The 16,624-nt window shown below is 46.7% G+C and overlaps 3 protein-coding genes across 3 annotated transcripts; 2 read left to right on the top strand and 1 right to left on the bottom strand.

The window, feature by feature from the left end:
- On the bottom strand, positions 659-2,437 carry LOC8056027 (bifunctional nitrilase/nitrile hydratase NIT4). The gene is made up of 4 exons (XM_021462625.1): positions 2,130-2,437; positions 1,789-1,980; positions 1,088-1,669; positions 659-982 (listed from the first exon to the last, which is right to left on the bottom strand). Exons 1-4 carry the CDS (start codon positions 2,248-2,250, stop codon positions 849-851), a joined length of 1,029 nt encoding a protein of 342 aa, XP_021318300.1. The 5' UTR covers positions 2,251-2,437; the 3' UTR covers positions 659-848.
- LOC8056026 (nicotinamidase 2) lies at positions 7,744-8,651 on the top strand. Its single transcript, XM_002448163.2, has one exon. It carries the CDS (start codon positions 7,838-7,840, stop codon positions 8,438-8,440), a length of 603 nt encoding a protein of 200 aa, XP_002448208.1. The 5' UTR covers positions 7,744-7,837; the 3' UTR covers positions 8,441-8,651.
- LOC8082856 (serine carboxypeptidase-like 35) lies at positions 10,383-15,447 on the top strand. The gene is made up of 8 exons (XM_002448162.2): positions 10,383-10,761; positions 12,728-12,835; positions 12,975-13,163; positions 13,270-13,358; positions 13,848-14,156; positions 14,269-14,417; positions 14,715-14,807; positions 14,922-15,447. The coding sequence occupies exons 1-8, from the start codon at positions 10,482-10,484 to the stop codon at positions 15,232-15,234; spliced, it is 1,530 nt and encodes a 509-aa protein (XP_002448207.1). The 5' UTR covers positions 10,383-10,481; the 3' UTR covers positions 15,235-15,447.

The raw sequence follows: 16,624 nt of genomic DNA, 5'->3' as shown, positions 1-16,624 counted from the left end.
TAAATATATAGTATTTGTTATGCACTTAGATACACACGATGTATAAATATATAGTAAAAGCAATGTATTAAAAATATAAAATATTTCATAATTTGAAACAAATTAAAGAGAGTAGATGGCAACATGCATTAAAACGGATTAGTAGGGGCCAATATCTTAATATTTGAAATAGGAGCGGTAGATGGCAACATTGGCTCATGCACTCGAATGGATTAGTAGGGGCCAAGAACAAATAAGACCAATTAGCGTGGTAGCAGCTATTGATTGTGCATGGCCGTATCCTGGCTAAAATCCCCTCGCACGCTCATGCTCATGATAAAAATAAAATCAGATTTATGCTTGGCTACTTTGATCGTGCTAAAATAAAATCATACATGTTATCCTCTAGCTACATCGCTTCACATGCTTATACTAGTTGATTAATGTGCAACCAGCTCATGCTCATACTCTTGTGCTATAATCTCTTTGCATGCTCATACAACTAATGTATCAGCAGCAAACAGCAGGAGGAGCCCGGCCACCTGCCCAGGGTGGCCGGGCCTTGGCTCCGCCAGTGTTTAAGCCTATGTGTGTCGTGGTTTAGTACGCGCAGTGTGTAACTAGCTTTCTATTCTGTTTGTAACCTCTCAACTCAACGTATACAGACAGTAGCCACATATTTAAGTCAAGTCAATCTTCAGCCAATTCTTAATATAGGATTATATTTTATTGCGACTAGTATATTTATTATGAGCATTAGGATTTCAAAAATAAGGTTGAATCATGAACATGATAACTAGCTCGATCTATATGACCATACAACATGATGTCATACTGTTTGCTAGTTATACAGACGATGCAGCGCGCCTTTAATTTGGAGAAGCGGAAGTGTAGACCACAGGGACCTGCGGCTGGTCCTTGACGACCAACGTCAACACCTCCGGGCGCGAGGAATGCCCCACGACGTCGAAGTCGAACTTGGCCCGAACGATTTCACTGAAATCTGCACACGGCACACAGCGAACGTGTCAGCGCGCAAAGACGTGCGGTGATGAACCGCCAGATGAGTTGGTTCTGCATCCTCAATACTGACAATACTACCACGCACCTAGATCGGCCGTGAGGAGTCCCTCGCCGTCGTACTTTGGTCCTGCGAGGACGGCGCCGGACGGCGAGACGATGACGCTGCCCCCGCGGCAGAGGACGTCGTCCGGCTTGGGCTCCTCGTCGAACCCGGTGAAGGCGTACTCGGGCGGGGGCGGGTAGTCCTTCCTGCGGCAGAACTGGTTGGCGGACAGGAGGAAGCACCCGCCCTCGTGCGCGACGTGCCTCACGGACGCCTGCCACAGGTCGGAGTCGTCGGCGGTGGGCACGCAGTAGATCTCCAGACCTTTGCCGTAGAGCGCGGCCCGGGCCAGCGGCATCTTGCTCTCCCAGCACACGAGCGCGCCGACGCGGCCGATCGGGGTGTCGTAGAGCGAGAGCGTGGAGCCGTCCCCGCAACCCCAGAGGACGCGCTCCAGCGCCGTGGGCACCAGCTTCCGGTGCCGCCCCAGCAGCTCCCCCGCCGGGCTGAAGAAGAGCACCGTGTTGTACAGCGTGCGCCCGTGCCCGTGCCGCTCCACCGCGCCCATCACCAGGTACACATTGTACTCGGCGGCGAACGAGGCCAGACGGTTCGTCTCGGGACCTGCGTCGATCGGTCGTTGCGCCGCCGCCATGTGCAGCGTTGGGGTGTCACGGATTCTCGCGTTCGGATGTACTGCTACTACGTACACAAGTTGCCGGTGTTTCGGGATCAGAGCTTACCGGGGACGTCGATGGCGGAGGCGTAGTACTTGCAGAAGAGGTCCTTCCCCTTTCGCCCCTTCGCCTGCGGGGGGCCGCCGATGGTGACTCCGAAGTCGCTGCCACGGGGGAACCCGCCGACGAAGACTTCCGGGAACACCACCAGCTGCGCGCCCTGCTCGGCGGCGTCGGCTATGAGTTTCTTCGCTTTCTCTGAAGAGAAACACAGGTTCGGTAGAGTAATCAGTCAGGTTCTCTGTTCAGAGGTCAAATCCTCTTTCTACGTCCAAACGAAGGAGGAATTAGGCCAAGGAACCTTATTACTGGCACATACGCGCACGCTAAAGTTTCTGCGCACGTACCAATCGTGGCAGGGGTGTCGAAGAAGACGCTGGAGGCCTGCACGACGGTGGCTCTCACGGTGGGGAAAGCAGCCGGCTCGTCGCCGGCGTTCATGTCCACCTCCACGAACCCCTCCTCCATCACCTGACCTGCGCGCCGACAGTGGCCAAAGAGCCGAGAGAGGATCGGAGGAGGCTTGGTGATGAGATGAGAACCAAGGAGTGTCGAGTGTGACAAGGCTGGTATGCGTGCGGGGCCGTAGACTTTTTCTTAAGCAATCTCCTGCATCATCTGTACTCCCTGCTCAGCACGGATCAAAATCGAGGTGGCCGCCTCATCATTCATCATAAAATAAAGAGAAAAAATGAATGAAATGAAATAAAGAAAGGGAGCGAGGAGAACGTGGACGTGCCAGCGTACTAGCGGAGGCAAATCAGTGGTGTGTGCATAAGCTCCCATAATGTTTTTTTTTGAAACTAGCTCCCATAATGTATTCATAAGCTCCGATAATGTTAGAACTTGGAATCTCTCCTTTCACTAACCTGACTAAAAAAGAACGTACTCATGAATTCATGATGTCATCAGTTGTGGAGGGTCTATTTGGTTTATAGCCTAAGGGCCTCTTTAGATCTAAAGTTTTTTCGGATTTGGACACTATAACACTTTCGTTTGTATTTGACAAATATTGTCTAATAATGACCTACTAAGCACAAAAAAATTTGTCTTGCAAATTACAGATAAATTATACAATTAATTATTTTTATCTATATTTAATGCTTTAAATATGTAAAAAAATTCAATGTAACATAAAATCTTATAAACTTTTAGAATTTTGTAAACACCTAAACGAGGTTTTAAACTGGCTGGTAGCAATCCTAGACGTTCAAATTTGGTTGCCAGGCCCAGACATTGACAAAAGATATGTCACTCCGCTTGGATCGTGAAATTTTTTTGAATTCGACTACTGTAACACTTTTATTTATATTTAGCAATTATTATTTAACTGACATTGACAGAACATATGTCGCTCTGCTTTGATCGTGAATTTTTTTGATTCAACTATCGTAACACTTTTATTTATATTTAGCAATTATTATTTAACTATAAACTAATTAGATTAAAACTTTATCTCACAAATTACAAATAAACTATATAATTAATTATGAGTAAAGTCCATCACCGGTCCCTAAATTTGTTTGGGTGTGTCATCCCGGTCCTTAAACTCACAAAACGATTGTTTAGGTACCTAAACTTGTTCAGCTGTGTCAACCTAGTCCCTAAACTTAGAAATCTCCCATATAGGTTCTCAAACTTGTTCAGTCGTGTCATCCCGGTCCCTAAACTTGTTTTTAAGTCATCCAGATCAAAGCAGGGCGAATCTAAAAACTCTATATAGGAAAATAATTCATAACTTTTTCATATAAACTCAAATGAAGATAAACTTTATATCAAATTTGTAGTAAGCAATGCGATCTACAACTTTGTAGTTGAAAAATTTTTAAATTGAAATCTTTTGGTGTCCCAAAATATTTTTTGAAAGTTTTTAGATCTAGAAATTTAAAATTTAAAATTAAATTTTGTGATATTAAACGACTTTAAATAAAAAACATTTCAACTATAAAGTTGTAGAACACATTAAGGGCTACAACTTTGATATAAAGTTTGTCTTCATTCGAGTACATATGAAAAAGTTATGAATTATTTTTAATATAAAGTTTTTAGATCACTTTGTTTTGACCTAGATGAGACTTAAAATCAAGTTTAGGGACCTGTATGAACAAATATGAGGACTTAAACGGGTGATTTCTAAGTTTAGGGACCGAGATGACACAACTAAACAAGTTTAGGGACTGAGATGATACAGACGAACAAGTTCGAGGATCTAAATGGTCGATTTACGAGTTTAGGGACCAGAATGACACATTAATACAAGTTTAGGGACCGATGGTGAACTTTACTCATTAGAGTAATTATTTATTTATATTTAATATTTTATACATGTATCCAAAAATTCGATGTGATAGACATCTTAAAAATATCTGCGAACTAAACGAGACCTTAAACTCGAAGCGGAGTTGCCCAGGGGCCAGGACTCCAGTAGCCTACATCACGTCACCATCAAATCATTAATACACCGTATATTGGCTTTGTGTTTTGGGTACTATAATACTTTTATTTTTATTTGATATTATTATCTAAATATAAACTAACTAAATTTAAAAAATTTATCTTGCAAATTATAAATATAATTTTTATTTATATTTAATATTTCATATATGTATTGTAAGATTTGATATGAGGAAGAATTTTTTTTAAAAAAAATAGGTTTTGAGGTCAACTAAACAAAGCCATAGTACAACACCGGTCATCACCCAATTATTTGGAGGAAGGACAGCACAACACGGCGCTCAATCCGTGGTGCAGAGACGCTAGGAAAACCGATAGGTCTCCATAAATTAATATGATCTACTTAGATCCACTCAGATTTTATTAACGCCAAAAAGAAAAGAAGATCCACTCAGATTACAGCTATGACGTAAAGCGATCTGAGCACAGCTGGCTAATTTTTCAGTAGAACATTTTTTATCTAATTTTAAATTCCCGATTTGACACGAGTGTTCATGTTTTTTAAATTTATTTTATAATTTATGGCATTATTTTTCACCTGTGGCTTGGTGACTTCTTCAAGCTTATACAATTTTTGTTAGATCGTGGTTGATGGGAGCTTTTGGGATCCTCAATTGTGGGGCTGGATTGATGCCTTTGAGTGTTATTTGTCTAATATAAAAAAATGCTTTTACCTGTTTGGGTAGGATGATGTCAATGGTGGTTAATTTTCGGTAAACTTCTGTGAGTATTTTTGCCTTATAAAAGAATAAAGTTAGTATTAAGTAGGTTGTAAGATGTTACAATCTGGATAAATATACAATATAAGTTACTCCCAATCTTTTCATACTTTTTCAATCTCGAGATTTTTTTTACACTTGAGAAAATCGATCAATACACATAGAAAAAATACATCATGGGAGTGACTTCCAATTCCCGTTGGCAACTTCTCTTAGTTTTTTTTACTTCTTGTACTAAAGAAAGAAGCCCCCCTTCCCCACGCACTCTTCGAGCATGTTCGCGGATCTGAAAATTATAGCTGAAAACAGTTATGATTGAAAGTATTGTTCGTTAATTTGTTGTAAAAGAAAAATACTGTTGGCTGACAGAAAAAATATGGCTTATAAAACAAGCGAACAGTTGTTGTTGCCCCTTCTATGGACTAAGAGAGTATGATCATTTAGAAGTTGATCACCTAGGAACGTTGTCGCCCTCCCCTTTGCCCTAGCCTCTTCCTAGCATACCCTTGCCACGACTGGAGGCCTCTAGCCCGGAGCCGCTCTAGCCATGGCTCGGCTGCAGCTGCCTTACCTATTCCTATCTAGTGGTGGCTGCCATGGCCGGTTGCAGGCTAACTATGGCCGGCTAGTGCGTGACTGAGGGTGGCCGGTGGTGGCGGCGGGCAAGATCTATGCATGAACAAAATCGAGCTGCCGCTAAGAAATCTTCGTGTGAGAATGATTTTTATTTTTTCTTCGAAGCAATGCATTAGAGTATCTTTAAGAGTTTTTCATATTTTATTTCCTAAAATGTAGTATTTGACAACTCCTAAATTAGGATGAGAAAGAAAAAAAGAAGTCATCTCTAATAATTTTCTATATTTTTATTCTAAAAGTTTTTTCTCGATACTTTTTCTTATGACTTGGTTGCATATTTTATATCAGGAACTCTTGATTTGTTTCTAGATCTTTATCTTTTGTATTTTTTCTCATCTGGAACCTTGTCTTTCTTCCTTTTTACTAGACGGGACACGAAACTCCAAATGCGCCCTCCTAGACCGCACGCATATATGCGCACTTGGGATAAATGTTTGCAAGGTTGGAAAGATAGAGAGGGAAGATGTCAAACTATAGGTGAATTTTTTTTCTTATTTTGTCAAAAAAAATAAGAATGGGAAAGCCGAATTGTTAGAGATGCTCTAGTTTGGAGAAAACCAACATATATGCTCTCTAATTTTTTTAGCATCTTTAAATAATTCATTACCCTACTGTTTTACTTAGGTTCCCGATCTCGTGCGAGTGGAGTAGATCCGTTGCGGTTAGTGCTGGAGGAGCTGAAAGGAGATTTGAATCATTATTATAAGCTAAAAAAAGAGTCCCCTTTCACAATGGTTATTGTAGTGGCCTTAGACTGACTTTCATCAAAGATTAAAGATATTCAAATCAAGTATGAGATATGAGTTTGAAATTATTGTGGTACTTTAATTTGGGTAAGTACCCGTGTGTTTGGTTGGGGGTTGGAGCGAGCTGGGTTGGGTTGGATCCGTCTCTACGCCTGTTTGGATGGAATCTGAGGTGGGTTGGGTTGGCTCCCGAAGGAATATTCGCGTGAGATGCGGGTTGGCTCTGTCCGCTGAAATTTGGCGGACGGAGCGAACCTCCGTTTCTCCGTCGCGAGCGCCGTGACAGAACCACGCAGGCAGGACCCTAGGCGGAGCTCACCCGCGGCCAGGGCTCGCGCGCGCAGTGGCCCGTGCGGCGGAGCTCGCTCCCGCGGCGGCGGCTCGCGCCCGCGGCGGAGCTCGCCCGCAGCGGCGGGTCGCGCCCGCGGCGGAGCTCGCCCGCGGTCGGGGCTCGCGCGCGTAGCGAAGGTGGCCCGTGCGGCGGAGCTCGCCCGCAGCGGCGGGTCACGGAGGTGGGTTCGATCCGTTTTTCCTAACGCTGTTATCTTGTCATCCAACCCGTTTTTCCTAATTTCTTCAACCAAACAAGAGATATGTTCGATCCGTCTCCAAAATCATAGTTGTAACCAAACAAAAAATGGGTTGGCTCCGTCCCCAAAATGAGGGTTGGATCCAACCCAACCCAACCATCTCGCAACCAAACACACGGTACATGAATCGAGGCCAAAGCTTACTGAGCTTGAAAAATGTACGATATAAGATAAAGCATGAGTAAACGTGCCAAAAATATATTCATGAACGTATGAACGGCCATCTTATCTCATACCGCTGCTACTGCTAGGGTCTCGCGCCTGGATGTCTCCAAAGCCATCTGGTTTCGTCACCTGCCACCGCAGCTCCAATCAACCCGTACTCCAAATCGCGCCTTGTTTATGGCTTGTTTAGATCAAAAACTTTTTAGATTTTGACACTGTAGTACTTTTGTTTTTATTTGACAAACATTGTCCAATTATGAAGTAACTAGGCTTAAAAATTCGTCTCGCGATTTACAGACAAACTGTGTAATTAGTTTTTATTTTTATCTATATTTAATGCTCCATGCATATGCCGCAAGATTCGATGTGATGGGGAATCTTGTAAAGTTTTGGGTTTTTGGGTGTATCTAAACAAGGCCTTAGTTGCCAAAAAAATTTACAAAATTTTTCAGATTCACTATCACATCAAATCTTTAGACGCATGCATGGAGTATTAAATATAGACGAAAATAAAAACTAATTGCACAGTTTAGTCGAAATTGACGAGACAAATCTTTTAAGTCTAGTTAGTTCATAATTAGACGATATTTATTAAATATAAACGAAAGTGATACTATTTCTATTTTGCAATCCCACGTTCCCACTCCCACCGGTCCGCCGCTCCGGCGCTCCCGTTCCGTCGAGATCTATCTCCTGGTCCTGTAATCCCACATTCCCACTCCCACCGGTCCGCCGCTCTATCACCATGCCGCCTCCCGCCACCACGTACACCAAGTACGAGACGCGCCGCCGAGACCCGGACCCGCGCGCGGCCGCGCTCCTCGTTATCGACGTGCAGGGCCACTTCGCGTCGCTGGCGGCCCCGATCATGCCGGCCATCGCGTCCACCGTCGCGCTATGCCGCGCCGCGGGCATGCCCGTGGTGTACACCCGCCACGTGGACTCCGTCCCGCGACGGCCCCCGCTCGGCGAGTGGTGGCCCGGCGACCGCATCGACGCCGGCACGCCCGCGGCCGAGCTGCTCCCGGGTGCCGGCCGCGTCGAGGGGGCCGACCTCGTGGTGGAGAAGAGCACGTACAGCGCCTTCGCGGGCACGGGGCTGGAGGAGGCGCTGCGGCGGGTGGGCGCCGAGGAGGTGATCGTGGCGGGCGTCATGACCAACCTGTGCTGCGAGACCACCGCGCGGGACGCCTTCGTGAGGGGGTTCCGCGTGTTCTTCTCCGCCGACGCCACGGCCACGGCCACCCAGGAGCTGCAGGAAGCCACGCTCGCCAACATGGCGTACGGGTTCGCCTACATCGTCGACTGCAAGCGGCTCGAGGCGGCGCTGGGGAAGGCGGCCAAGTGAGGTGCGTGCGTGCGACGTTGAGATCCTGATGTTCTCTGCACCTTGTATTGTACTCCTACCTGTACGGTTGTACCAATGCCTGTTGAACTGTGCTGCTGAGTTCGCTTAAATACATGCATATGTGAAAAAATAATAGTCAGAACCGATTATGCTATGTGTCTACTGCCTGCTTGTTCAAATCTCATTTTGCAATGGAACTTTTATTCAGATCTCTGATGCAGTGCTGTTGTTTGTCACATGAAGTAACGGGACTTTCAACATCTCTAGTTCTAGATGGAGGATAATATCTGCGCAACCTTGTATGTGTCCACTCGGCACACTGTTTTTTTTTTTTAATTTTTTGACTAATGCTGCGATGCTGATGTTGATGCTTGTGAGAAAAAAATATATTATTTCATGGCTGACTGATTTGGCTGATAAATTCAAGCAAAAGAAAGTCTTTGCCGAGTGTCAAAAAAACACTCGACAAAACAAGCTTTTTGCCGAGTGTTAAAAAAACACTCGGCAAAAACCTTCTTTACCGAGTATTGTTTTTGCCGAGAGTTTTTTTTCCACTTAGCAAAGAGCTTCTTCGTCGAGTGCAAAAAAACACTCGGCAAACCACTAGACACTCGGCAAAGAGCCGGATTCCGGTAGTGACTACTACCACTACCTAGACCAGAGAAGGAAATGGTGCCACAACATTTTTTTTGGTAGATCAGGAATTCTGAACGTTTTCTAGTTGCTCGTGGGAAAGCTCCCCCATCCTCCATCGCAAGCACTTGTTAGAGTTGGCGCTCCTATTCCGAGTTCTAAGTTCTAACTCTCTTCGATGGCCATCATCCTCAAATTGCAATATTGTCCGGTGACCTTGCTATCTACGCCGTCGTCACTTAGCACGACTGCAATACCGAACTACTCTAGTCCCAAATTTGAAACCCAAACTCTTATGGATATTTTTGTTTGATGTTTCATCTTTTATCTCATATGAAATAGTGAGTCATATGTTTATTTATGAATTTAGTGAGATAGCTCCATATTGCATGATTTATACTAAGGCCTTGTTTAGTTCATCCAAAAACCAAAAACTTTTCAAAAATTTTCGTCACATTGAATCTTGTGGCACTACATGAAACATTAAATATGACTAAAACAAAAACTAATTGTACAATTTATATGTAAACCACGAGATAAATCTTTTGAGTCTAGTTAGTCCATGATTGGACAAAAATTATCAAATAAAAATAAAAATAAAAATGCTATAATACCTAAACCCCCCAAAAAAATGGGAACTGAACAAGACCTAATTATATGCTCGTCAAGTATGAGCTTTCGGTGGATCCATCCACACTATAAGGCCTTGTTGAGTTTAAAAAAATTTAGATTCTCCATCATATCAAATTTCGCGGCATATGCATAGAGCATTAAATATAGATATTAAAAAATAACTATTTGTATAGTTTGCCTGTAATTTGCGAGACGAATCTTTTGAGTCTAGTTAATACATGATTGAACAATAAATACCAAATACAAACGAAAGTGCTACAATTCTAAAAAAAACTTTATCAACAGAATAAGGCCTAAGATAACAAAATTGTAAGGAGTGAGGATGACTCCGACCAAACCCTAATTCCATGAGAATTTAACTGGAGTCATGCTAAAAAAAAATAAGGCTCGATTGATCCATACAGCAATCGCTCTCGGAACTCGGAACCTATTGGTCACATGATAGAACCCTAGAGATAAAAAAGTTCACATAAATAATTACTCTGACATGTTGCAAAAAAAGAAAAAAAAACAAGAAGGTCCTGTACTGTGGCACGACTCTGCGGTTAGCGAATTCATTTCTTAACTGCCCCCCACTACGGCACTAAAAATGAAACATTTACTGCCAACCCCCTCACCTCCACTTTATTCCCCGTCCTCCTCTGTTTTTAAACCGCCCTTCCCTCCCCGTCTCACCACGGCTCTGCCCTCCCTCTGCCCCCAAACGCGCAGTTGTGCAGGGAACGCTGCCACGGCCCCCCACCACCACACGCCGCGCCTGCGCACAGTGACGACCATGGCTATGGCGACTATGGCCACGGCATTGCTCATGCTCGCGCTGGCAACGGCGTCGGCGTCGGCAGCGGTCAGCGGCGCGCCGTCGAGGAGCAGGAGCCCGAGGCCGGAGGCCGACCTGGTGACCGGGCTGCCCGGGCAGCCGGCCGTCGGGTTCAGCCATTACGCCGGCTACGTCGACGTCGCCGGCGAAGGCGGTGGCGGCAAGGCGCTCTTCTACTGGTTCTTCGAGGCGGAGCGGGAGCCGGACAAGAAGCCGCTCTTGCTCTGGCTCAACGGAGGTACGAACGAACGGTTCCTGAGCCACTCGGGTTGTTTCATTATTCTCGTATATAGTAGCTCTGTAGGTCCCGTGACTGCTGTCCATTTCTGATTTTTCGCATTCCAGGCCATTCCATAGCGGCATTCGAAACCAATGCTTCTTTTGTTTGCGGATTTGCCTACATTTGTCGCATGCTCTTCTGCCTCCACTTGCAAGTTGCAAGTTTGCAACATCTAATAGGATAGCAGTTGCCGAAATACTATGGCGGTAGATGGAACGAATCGTAGTGAAAATGGTAGCGCTGCATCGATATTGTGCATGCCTGCATTTCCTCTCTGTTCTTTCCACCCACAAAAGAAAAAAAAAACTCGTCGGCAAGTCGGAAAGCAGTGCACAGGGCCGTGGCCCGTGTGGTCACAGTGCTGCAACTGAAGAAGGATGCTTTCCGGCAGCAAAAGCTCCCCAAAGCAAAGCACCAGAATCCAGAGGAAGGGAGGATGAGAGGAGGCGAGAGCATGCGTTCAGATCTTACAGCAGTTGAGCAGAGGGTAGCCCTTCTTCCCTCCCCGGCGCAGGAAAAAGACGCTGCGAAAGGGCAAAAGAAGGCTCGAGGCCGACGTACAGCCAGGCGGGGGGCAGATCTTGTGCCCTGGTCCCGGAAGAGAAAGCCCGCTCCGCTCCGGCCGGCCGGCGACAGGGACAAAGCTGGAGTGGAGGGACATACACAGTAGCGAGTGCGATGCAGTTTCTCGCCCTGCACTGCACATCACTGCAGTGCAGCAACGGTGACACTGTTAACCATCAGGCAACCAGATATATTGTTCTCTCGCTTTCGCTTCTCCTTTTACCATTCCTTCACATGGCTCTAGAGAGGCCAATGGCAATGGGGCACCACCAGCACCAGCGCCACCACCAGAGGAGGACGATACCGATACAGTAAAGATAAAGGGAGATTATGAGCCGTAATCCTAGATTATATTATAAGTTAGAGCTGATACAATGCACATGGATGAGTACATAGTACTATGCGAGCATGTGTTCGTTTGAAACCGAACTAGAGAATCCAAGTGTTAGGCCTTGTTCAGTTCCGAAAACCTGTAGCACTTTCGTTTTTATTTGACAAACATTATCCAATCATGGAGTAACTAGGTCTAAAAGATTTATTTACAGGTAAACTGTGTAATTAGTTTTTATTTTCATCTATATTTAATACTTCATGCATATGTGATGGGAAATTTTGAAAAGATTTTGGTTTTTGGGCGAACTAAACAAGGCGTTACTGTCAGAGAGGAGCAAGCACGTACTATTTTGTCATGACGCTTATCAGCATCATTCAGTCAGAGTTGCTTGTATCTTCAGACTTCAGTGATTTTTTTTTCTTATTTGAAAAAGATACTATAGAATGTGAAGAGCATTGTTATTAGTAAAAACGGGAGAAAAGGTAGAAGGAATTACTTGTTTAATTACATGGAAGTACGAGTCTTTGACGCTTTGACCGCGAGGGAAGGGCAGGGAGGCCTTTCTGCCGTCTCATCACCCTGCTCTCCACTCTGTCCTTAGTCCTTACCTTTGCATTTGCTTTCTCTTCTCTCCAGCAAGCCCTTGGTTATTTTTTGCTACTGCTACTCGATATAGACAGTACTTAGAAAGCCTACGCATACAGCATACTAGTAGGAGTAGCCTGTTAACAATTCCCATAGGCCATCTGAGAACTGCAGTAGCGGCCAATGCAGAACGGATAAGGCTGCCGAGTGGCAAAACACTCGATCTAGGCGTACTGTAGCAGTGCGTGTGGTCGAAAAATTCCTGTGCCTGCTGACGACCGATTCGAAATGGATGCCATCCCTCTACGCGACTTGTCTCTACACGTAGAGCTAGCCACGAGTTTAGCGTAGACTGTAGAGGGATGGCTCCATGTCTGCCGACTGACGGACTGAAGATACTCATGGAGCCATCTCTCTACGCGACTTGCCATTGCATTGCAGGACCTGGGTGCTCGTCTGTGGCCTACGGAGCCGCCCAGGAGCTGGGTCCATTCCTGGTGAGGAGCTACGGCACGAACCTCACGCGCAACGCCTACGCATGGAACAAAGGCAAGCCAAACACTTCTCAACCAAACCAGAGACATTACTCTTCAGTTCTGCTAGTACTTAATACTCTCTGAAACTCTGAATTTTTACTTGTCCATGAACTGAAATCTTGTGTGATTGGCAATGGGCTTCCACTTTGCAGCCGTGAACCTGCTGTTCCTGGAAGCGCCGGTGGGCGTGGGGTTCTCGTACACGAACCGGACGTCGGACCTGCGGCGGCTGGGCGACCGCGTCACGGCGCAGGACTCGTACAGCTTCCTCCTCGGCTGGCTCGACAAGTTCCCCGAGTTCAAGGGCCGCGACTTCTACATCGCCGGAGAGAGCTATGCCGGTAATGAACTAATAAGCCTCTGTTTTCTTAAAGCTGCTGCATCGTGATCTGCGAATGATGAACGGGCGGGCCGCTGCATCTGCCGTGTTGTGTTACGCTTTTGTAGGGCATTACGTCCCACAGCTGGCGGAGCTCATCTACGACGGGAACAAAGCGGCGAGTAGGGACAGAGCCATCAGCATCAAAGGCTTCATGGTAAGCACTGGATGCCTCACAACATCAGTGTGTGTAATAAAGGAAGTTGCCATCATATATGCCGGTAGGATTGCTTACTTGCTTGGTTCCAGGCAACCAGCTTTGACGCAGCAAATCAGGCATTAGCTGGTGTTCTAGAAAGATATAAAGCCAACAAGCAAAGGAAAAGAGAGTGAAATGAGTCAGTGCTGCGCCGTTAGTAAAAGTAGATCATGATACTAAAGATGAGTGAGGGTCTGAGGGACATAAGCGTGCATGAGGATATACCCCGCCCTGCGAGCTTTACCGCTTTACTTAGGTTTTTTTTTAACATCCAATAACCAACACGGTAAAAGGCGCGGTTTGTAGCAAACCCCCTTTTACCTGGGTCGTGGCATGCAGTAACAGTTGCACGCATGACGGCGGATTGCATCGTACGCTGCTCTGAGAAAGAAAAGCAAAAACCATTTCTGCAACTGCCAAGAAGGTTTTTCCCCACTTGCATTGCAGATCGGGAACGCGGTGCTGAACGACGCGACGGACCAGCTGGGCATGGTGGAGTACGCCTGGAGCCACGCCATCATCTCCGACGAGCTCTACTCGGCGGTGCGGCGGGAGTGCGACTCCTTCAAGGAGGAGGCCGACGGCGGGCGGCCCGGCAAGGGCTGCTCCCCGGCGCTCCGCGCCTTCCTGGGCGCCTACGACGACATCGACATCTACAGCATCTACACGCCGACGTGCCTGCTGCCGAACAACGTCTCCTCTGCCGGGCGGCCCGCGGCGAGGCTCGTCGCCGCGCCGCGCCTCCTCTCCAAGCATGTACGTATATACGCACGCACGCGGGGGCGCTACTCTGTCTCTCAGTCTCTCTGTCGTCGTTTGTGGATGCCGCTGGCACGCGATGACTGACTGACACTCGCATTGCATGCAGGAGGAGTGGCACAGGCTGATGAAGCGTGTGCCGGCAGGGTACGACCCGTGCACGGAGGCCTACGTGACCAACTACTTCAACCGCGGCGACGTGCAGCGCGCGCTGCACGCCAACCGGACGCGCCTGCCCTACCCGTACTCGCCCTGCAGGTCAGCACTTCGCAGTTACTGTTTCTCTTCTCTCCGCATATGCTACCCTTTGCAGCGCGTGTGCACGTGCCGCTCGTCGTCGTCGTTGTCGTCCCCAATTACTCTTGCATCTGCCACCACCAGCCCACCACCGGCCCGTTCGTCAGATCTGGGCAACTTGCGTGCGCATTGACTCCTCTGCGCTGGGCTCACCGTATTTTCCTCTGCTGCGTGCAAATTCTGCACGGTTTCAGCGTCCGCTCTGACGGGACGTAACTGCGGTGGAAGATGGTTGTTTTACATGTCCCGTGTTTGCAGTGAGGTCATAAGGAAATGGAACGACTCGCCGGCCACCGTGCTGCCCATCCTCAAGAAGCTCATGGCCGCCGGGCTGCGCGTCTGGGTGTACAGGTACTAGCTCCTCCACTCGTGAGCAATTGCCATCCAGCCTTCTTGTTGTCCCTGATCGATGATGCTGCTGAGCTGACACCTGCGATCGCGATCGGCATTGCACGTTGCATGCAGTGGCGACACGGACGGGCGGGTGCCGGTGACGTCGACGCGGTACAGCATCAACACGATGGGGCTGCGGCGGCGGCAGAGGGCGGCCGCTTCGGCAGGCGGTGTGGGCGGCGCGGCGGAGTGGGGCGGGTGGCGGGCGTGGTACTACCGGCAGCAGGTGGCCGGGTGGGCGGTGGAGTACGAGGAGGGGCTGACGCTCGTCACGGTGCGCGGCGCGGGCCACCAGGTGCCGCTCTTCGCGCCGGACCGCTCGCTCGCCATGCTCTACCATTTCCTCCGGGGTCAGGCCCTGCCGGCCGCACGCTCCTCCGGCTAAAGCTGCTAGCTCACCGATGATCCCCTAGTGGTAGATCGCGTTCTAGTTGCATTGGCTAGCAGCGACTGGCCACGTGTAGTGTAGGTAATGCAATGGCGTTGTGTGTGTGTGTGTGTGTGTGTGTGTGTCGATGTACCACTGCAGATCTGTACCGACAAAACGGGAAAAATCGATCGACCCAATGGAGAAACTGATGCACTGTTTGTTCCTCTCCCTCGTATGTGCAACAAGCCGCACAAGACCCACCCTGTTGCCACCTCTTCCTCCTCTCGTGCCGCTGTTGGGGCTTACAGCTATCGATTTCTGAGGACTGCAGTCACAGAAGACAACCAGACCACGCCCTAACGACTCACAAGCCAAGAATTGAAGTTGTAACAACTAAAATCCAGATCACAGCATCGAAGTACCACTTTCCAAAACTCAAATCATATGGCAGGATAAAGATAAAACATAAGCCTGAACAATCAGATAGTATGCTCTAACTGTTATAAAACATAAGCAGAAATGCATTCCCATATCTCGGGAGCAGGACTGATTGATTTCAGATGAACTAGTCTTTAACAATGCATCTATTATCACCACAGATGGGGGCTTATACCTGATAAGCATTCGTTAGCAGCAACAGATCAATCAAAAGACCAAAAGAAATAGTGTAGCTAGTGGATAATCCTAGCAGCCAGAAAATTAAGGCCTTGTTTAGTTCCCCAAAAATTTTACAAAATTTTTCAGATTCCCCATCACATCGAATCTTTAGACGTATGTATGAAGTATTAAATATAGACGAAAATAAAAACTAATTGTACAGTTTGGTCGAATTTGACGAGATGAATCTTTTGAGCCTAGTTAGTCCATAATTGGATAATATTTGTCAAATACAAACAAAAATGCTACATTGTCGATTCCCTAAAAATTTTTGGAACTAAACAAGGCCTAAGTTACTCACCTCATGTAAGATTTAAACCTTAAATCCAATAAGACAGCTACTGGAACACAAAAAGGGCAAATCACTGCCAACAGGATCAGATACAACAAAAGAGAGACAGGGCAGAGCTCGATGACCTTATTTTTAGCTTTGTTGATTGATTCTTTATAAAAATGAAAATTTGATGATTCTAGAAATAATGTATTTCTTAACAGTTATCACACAGAGAGAACTACTAAGCATCAGTTACCCTTATTTTCTTATACTGGCGTCGTGATGCATTCTTGAGATACTTGTTTTGTGCATTACAGTTGTTGAAAAAGGAAGGTCTCCTTGGAAAATTTAGCAGATCTGCTCCAGACATGACGCAACAAACCAAAGGTTCCCTACTACGTCAAGCATGTCAGAAAAGCTAAAGCTAAAATACAATAGAAAAACACGAACAGTCGTTAGCATTTTTCTCCAATT

This window comes from Sorghum bicolor, chromosome 6 (assembly GCF_000003195.3).
Source record: "Sorghum bicolor cultivar BTx623 chromosome 6, Sorghum_bicolor_NCBIv3, whole genome shotgun sequence".
Lineage (NCBI taxonomy): Eukaryota > Viridiplantae > Streptophyta > Magnoliopsida > Poales > Poaceae > Sorghum > Sorghum bicolor.
The sequence above is the reverse complement of the archived record's forward strand: the minus strand, read 5'-3'. Positions and strand labels throughout refer to the sequence as shown.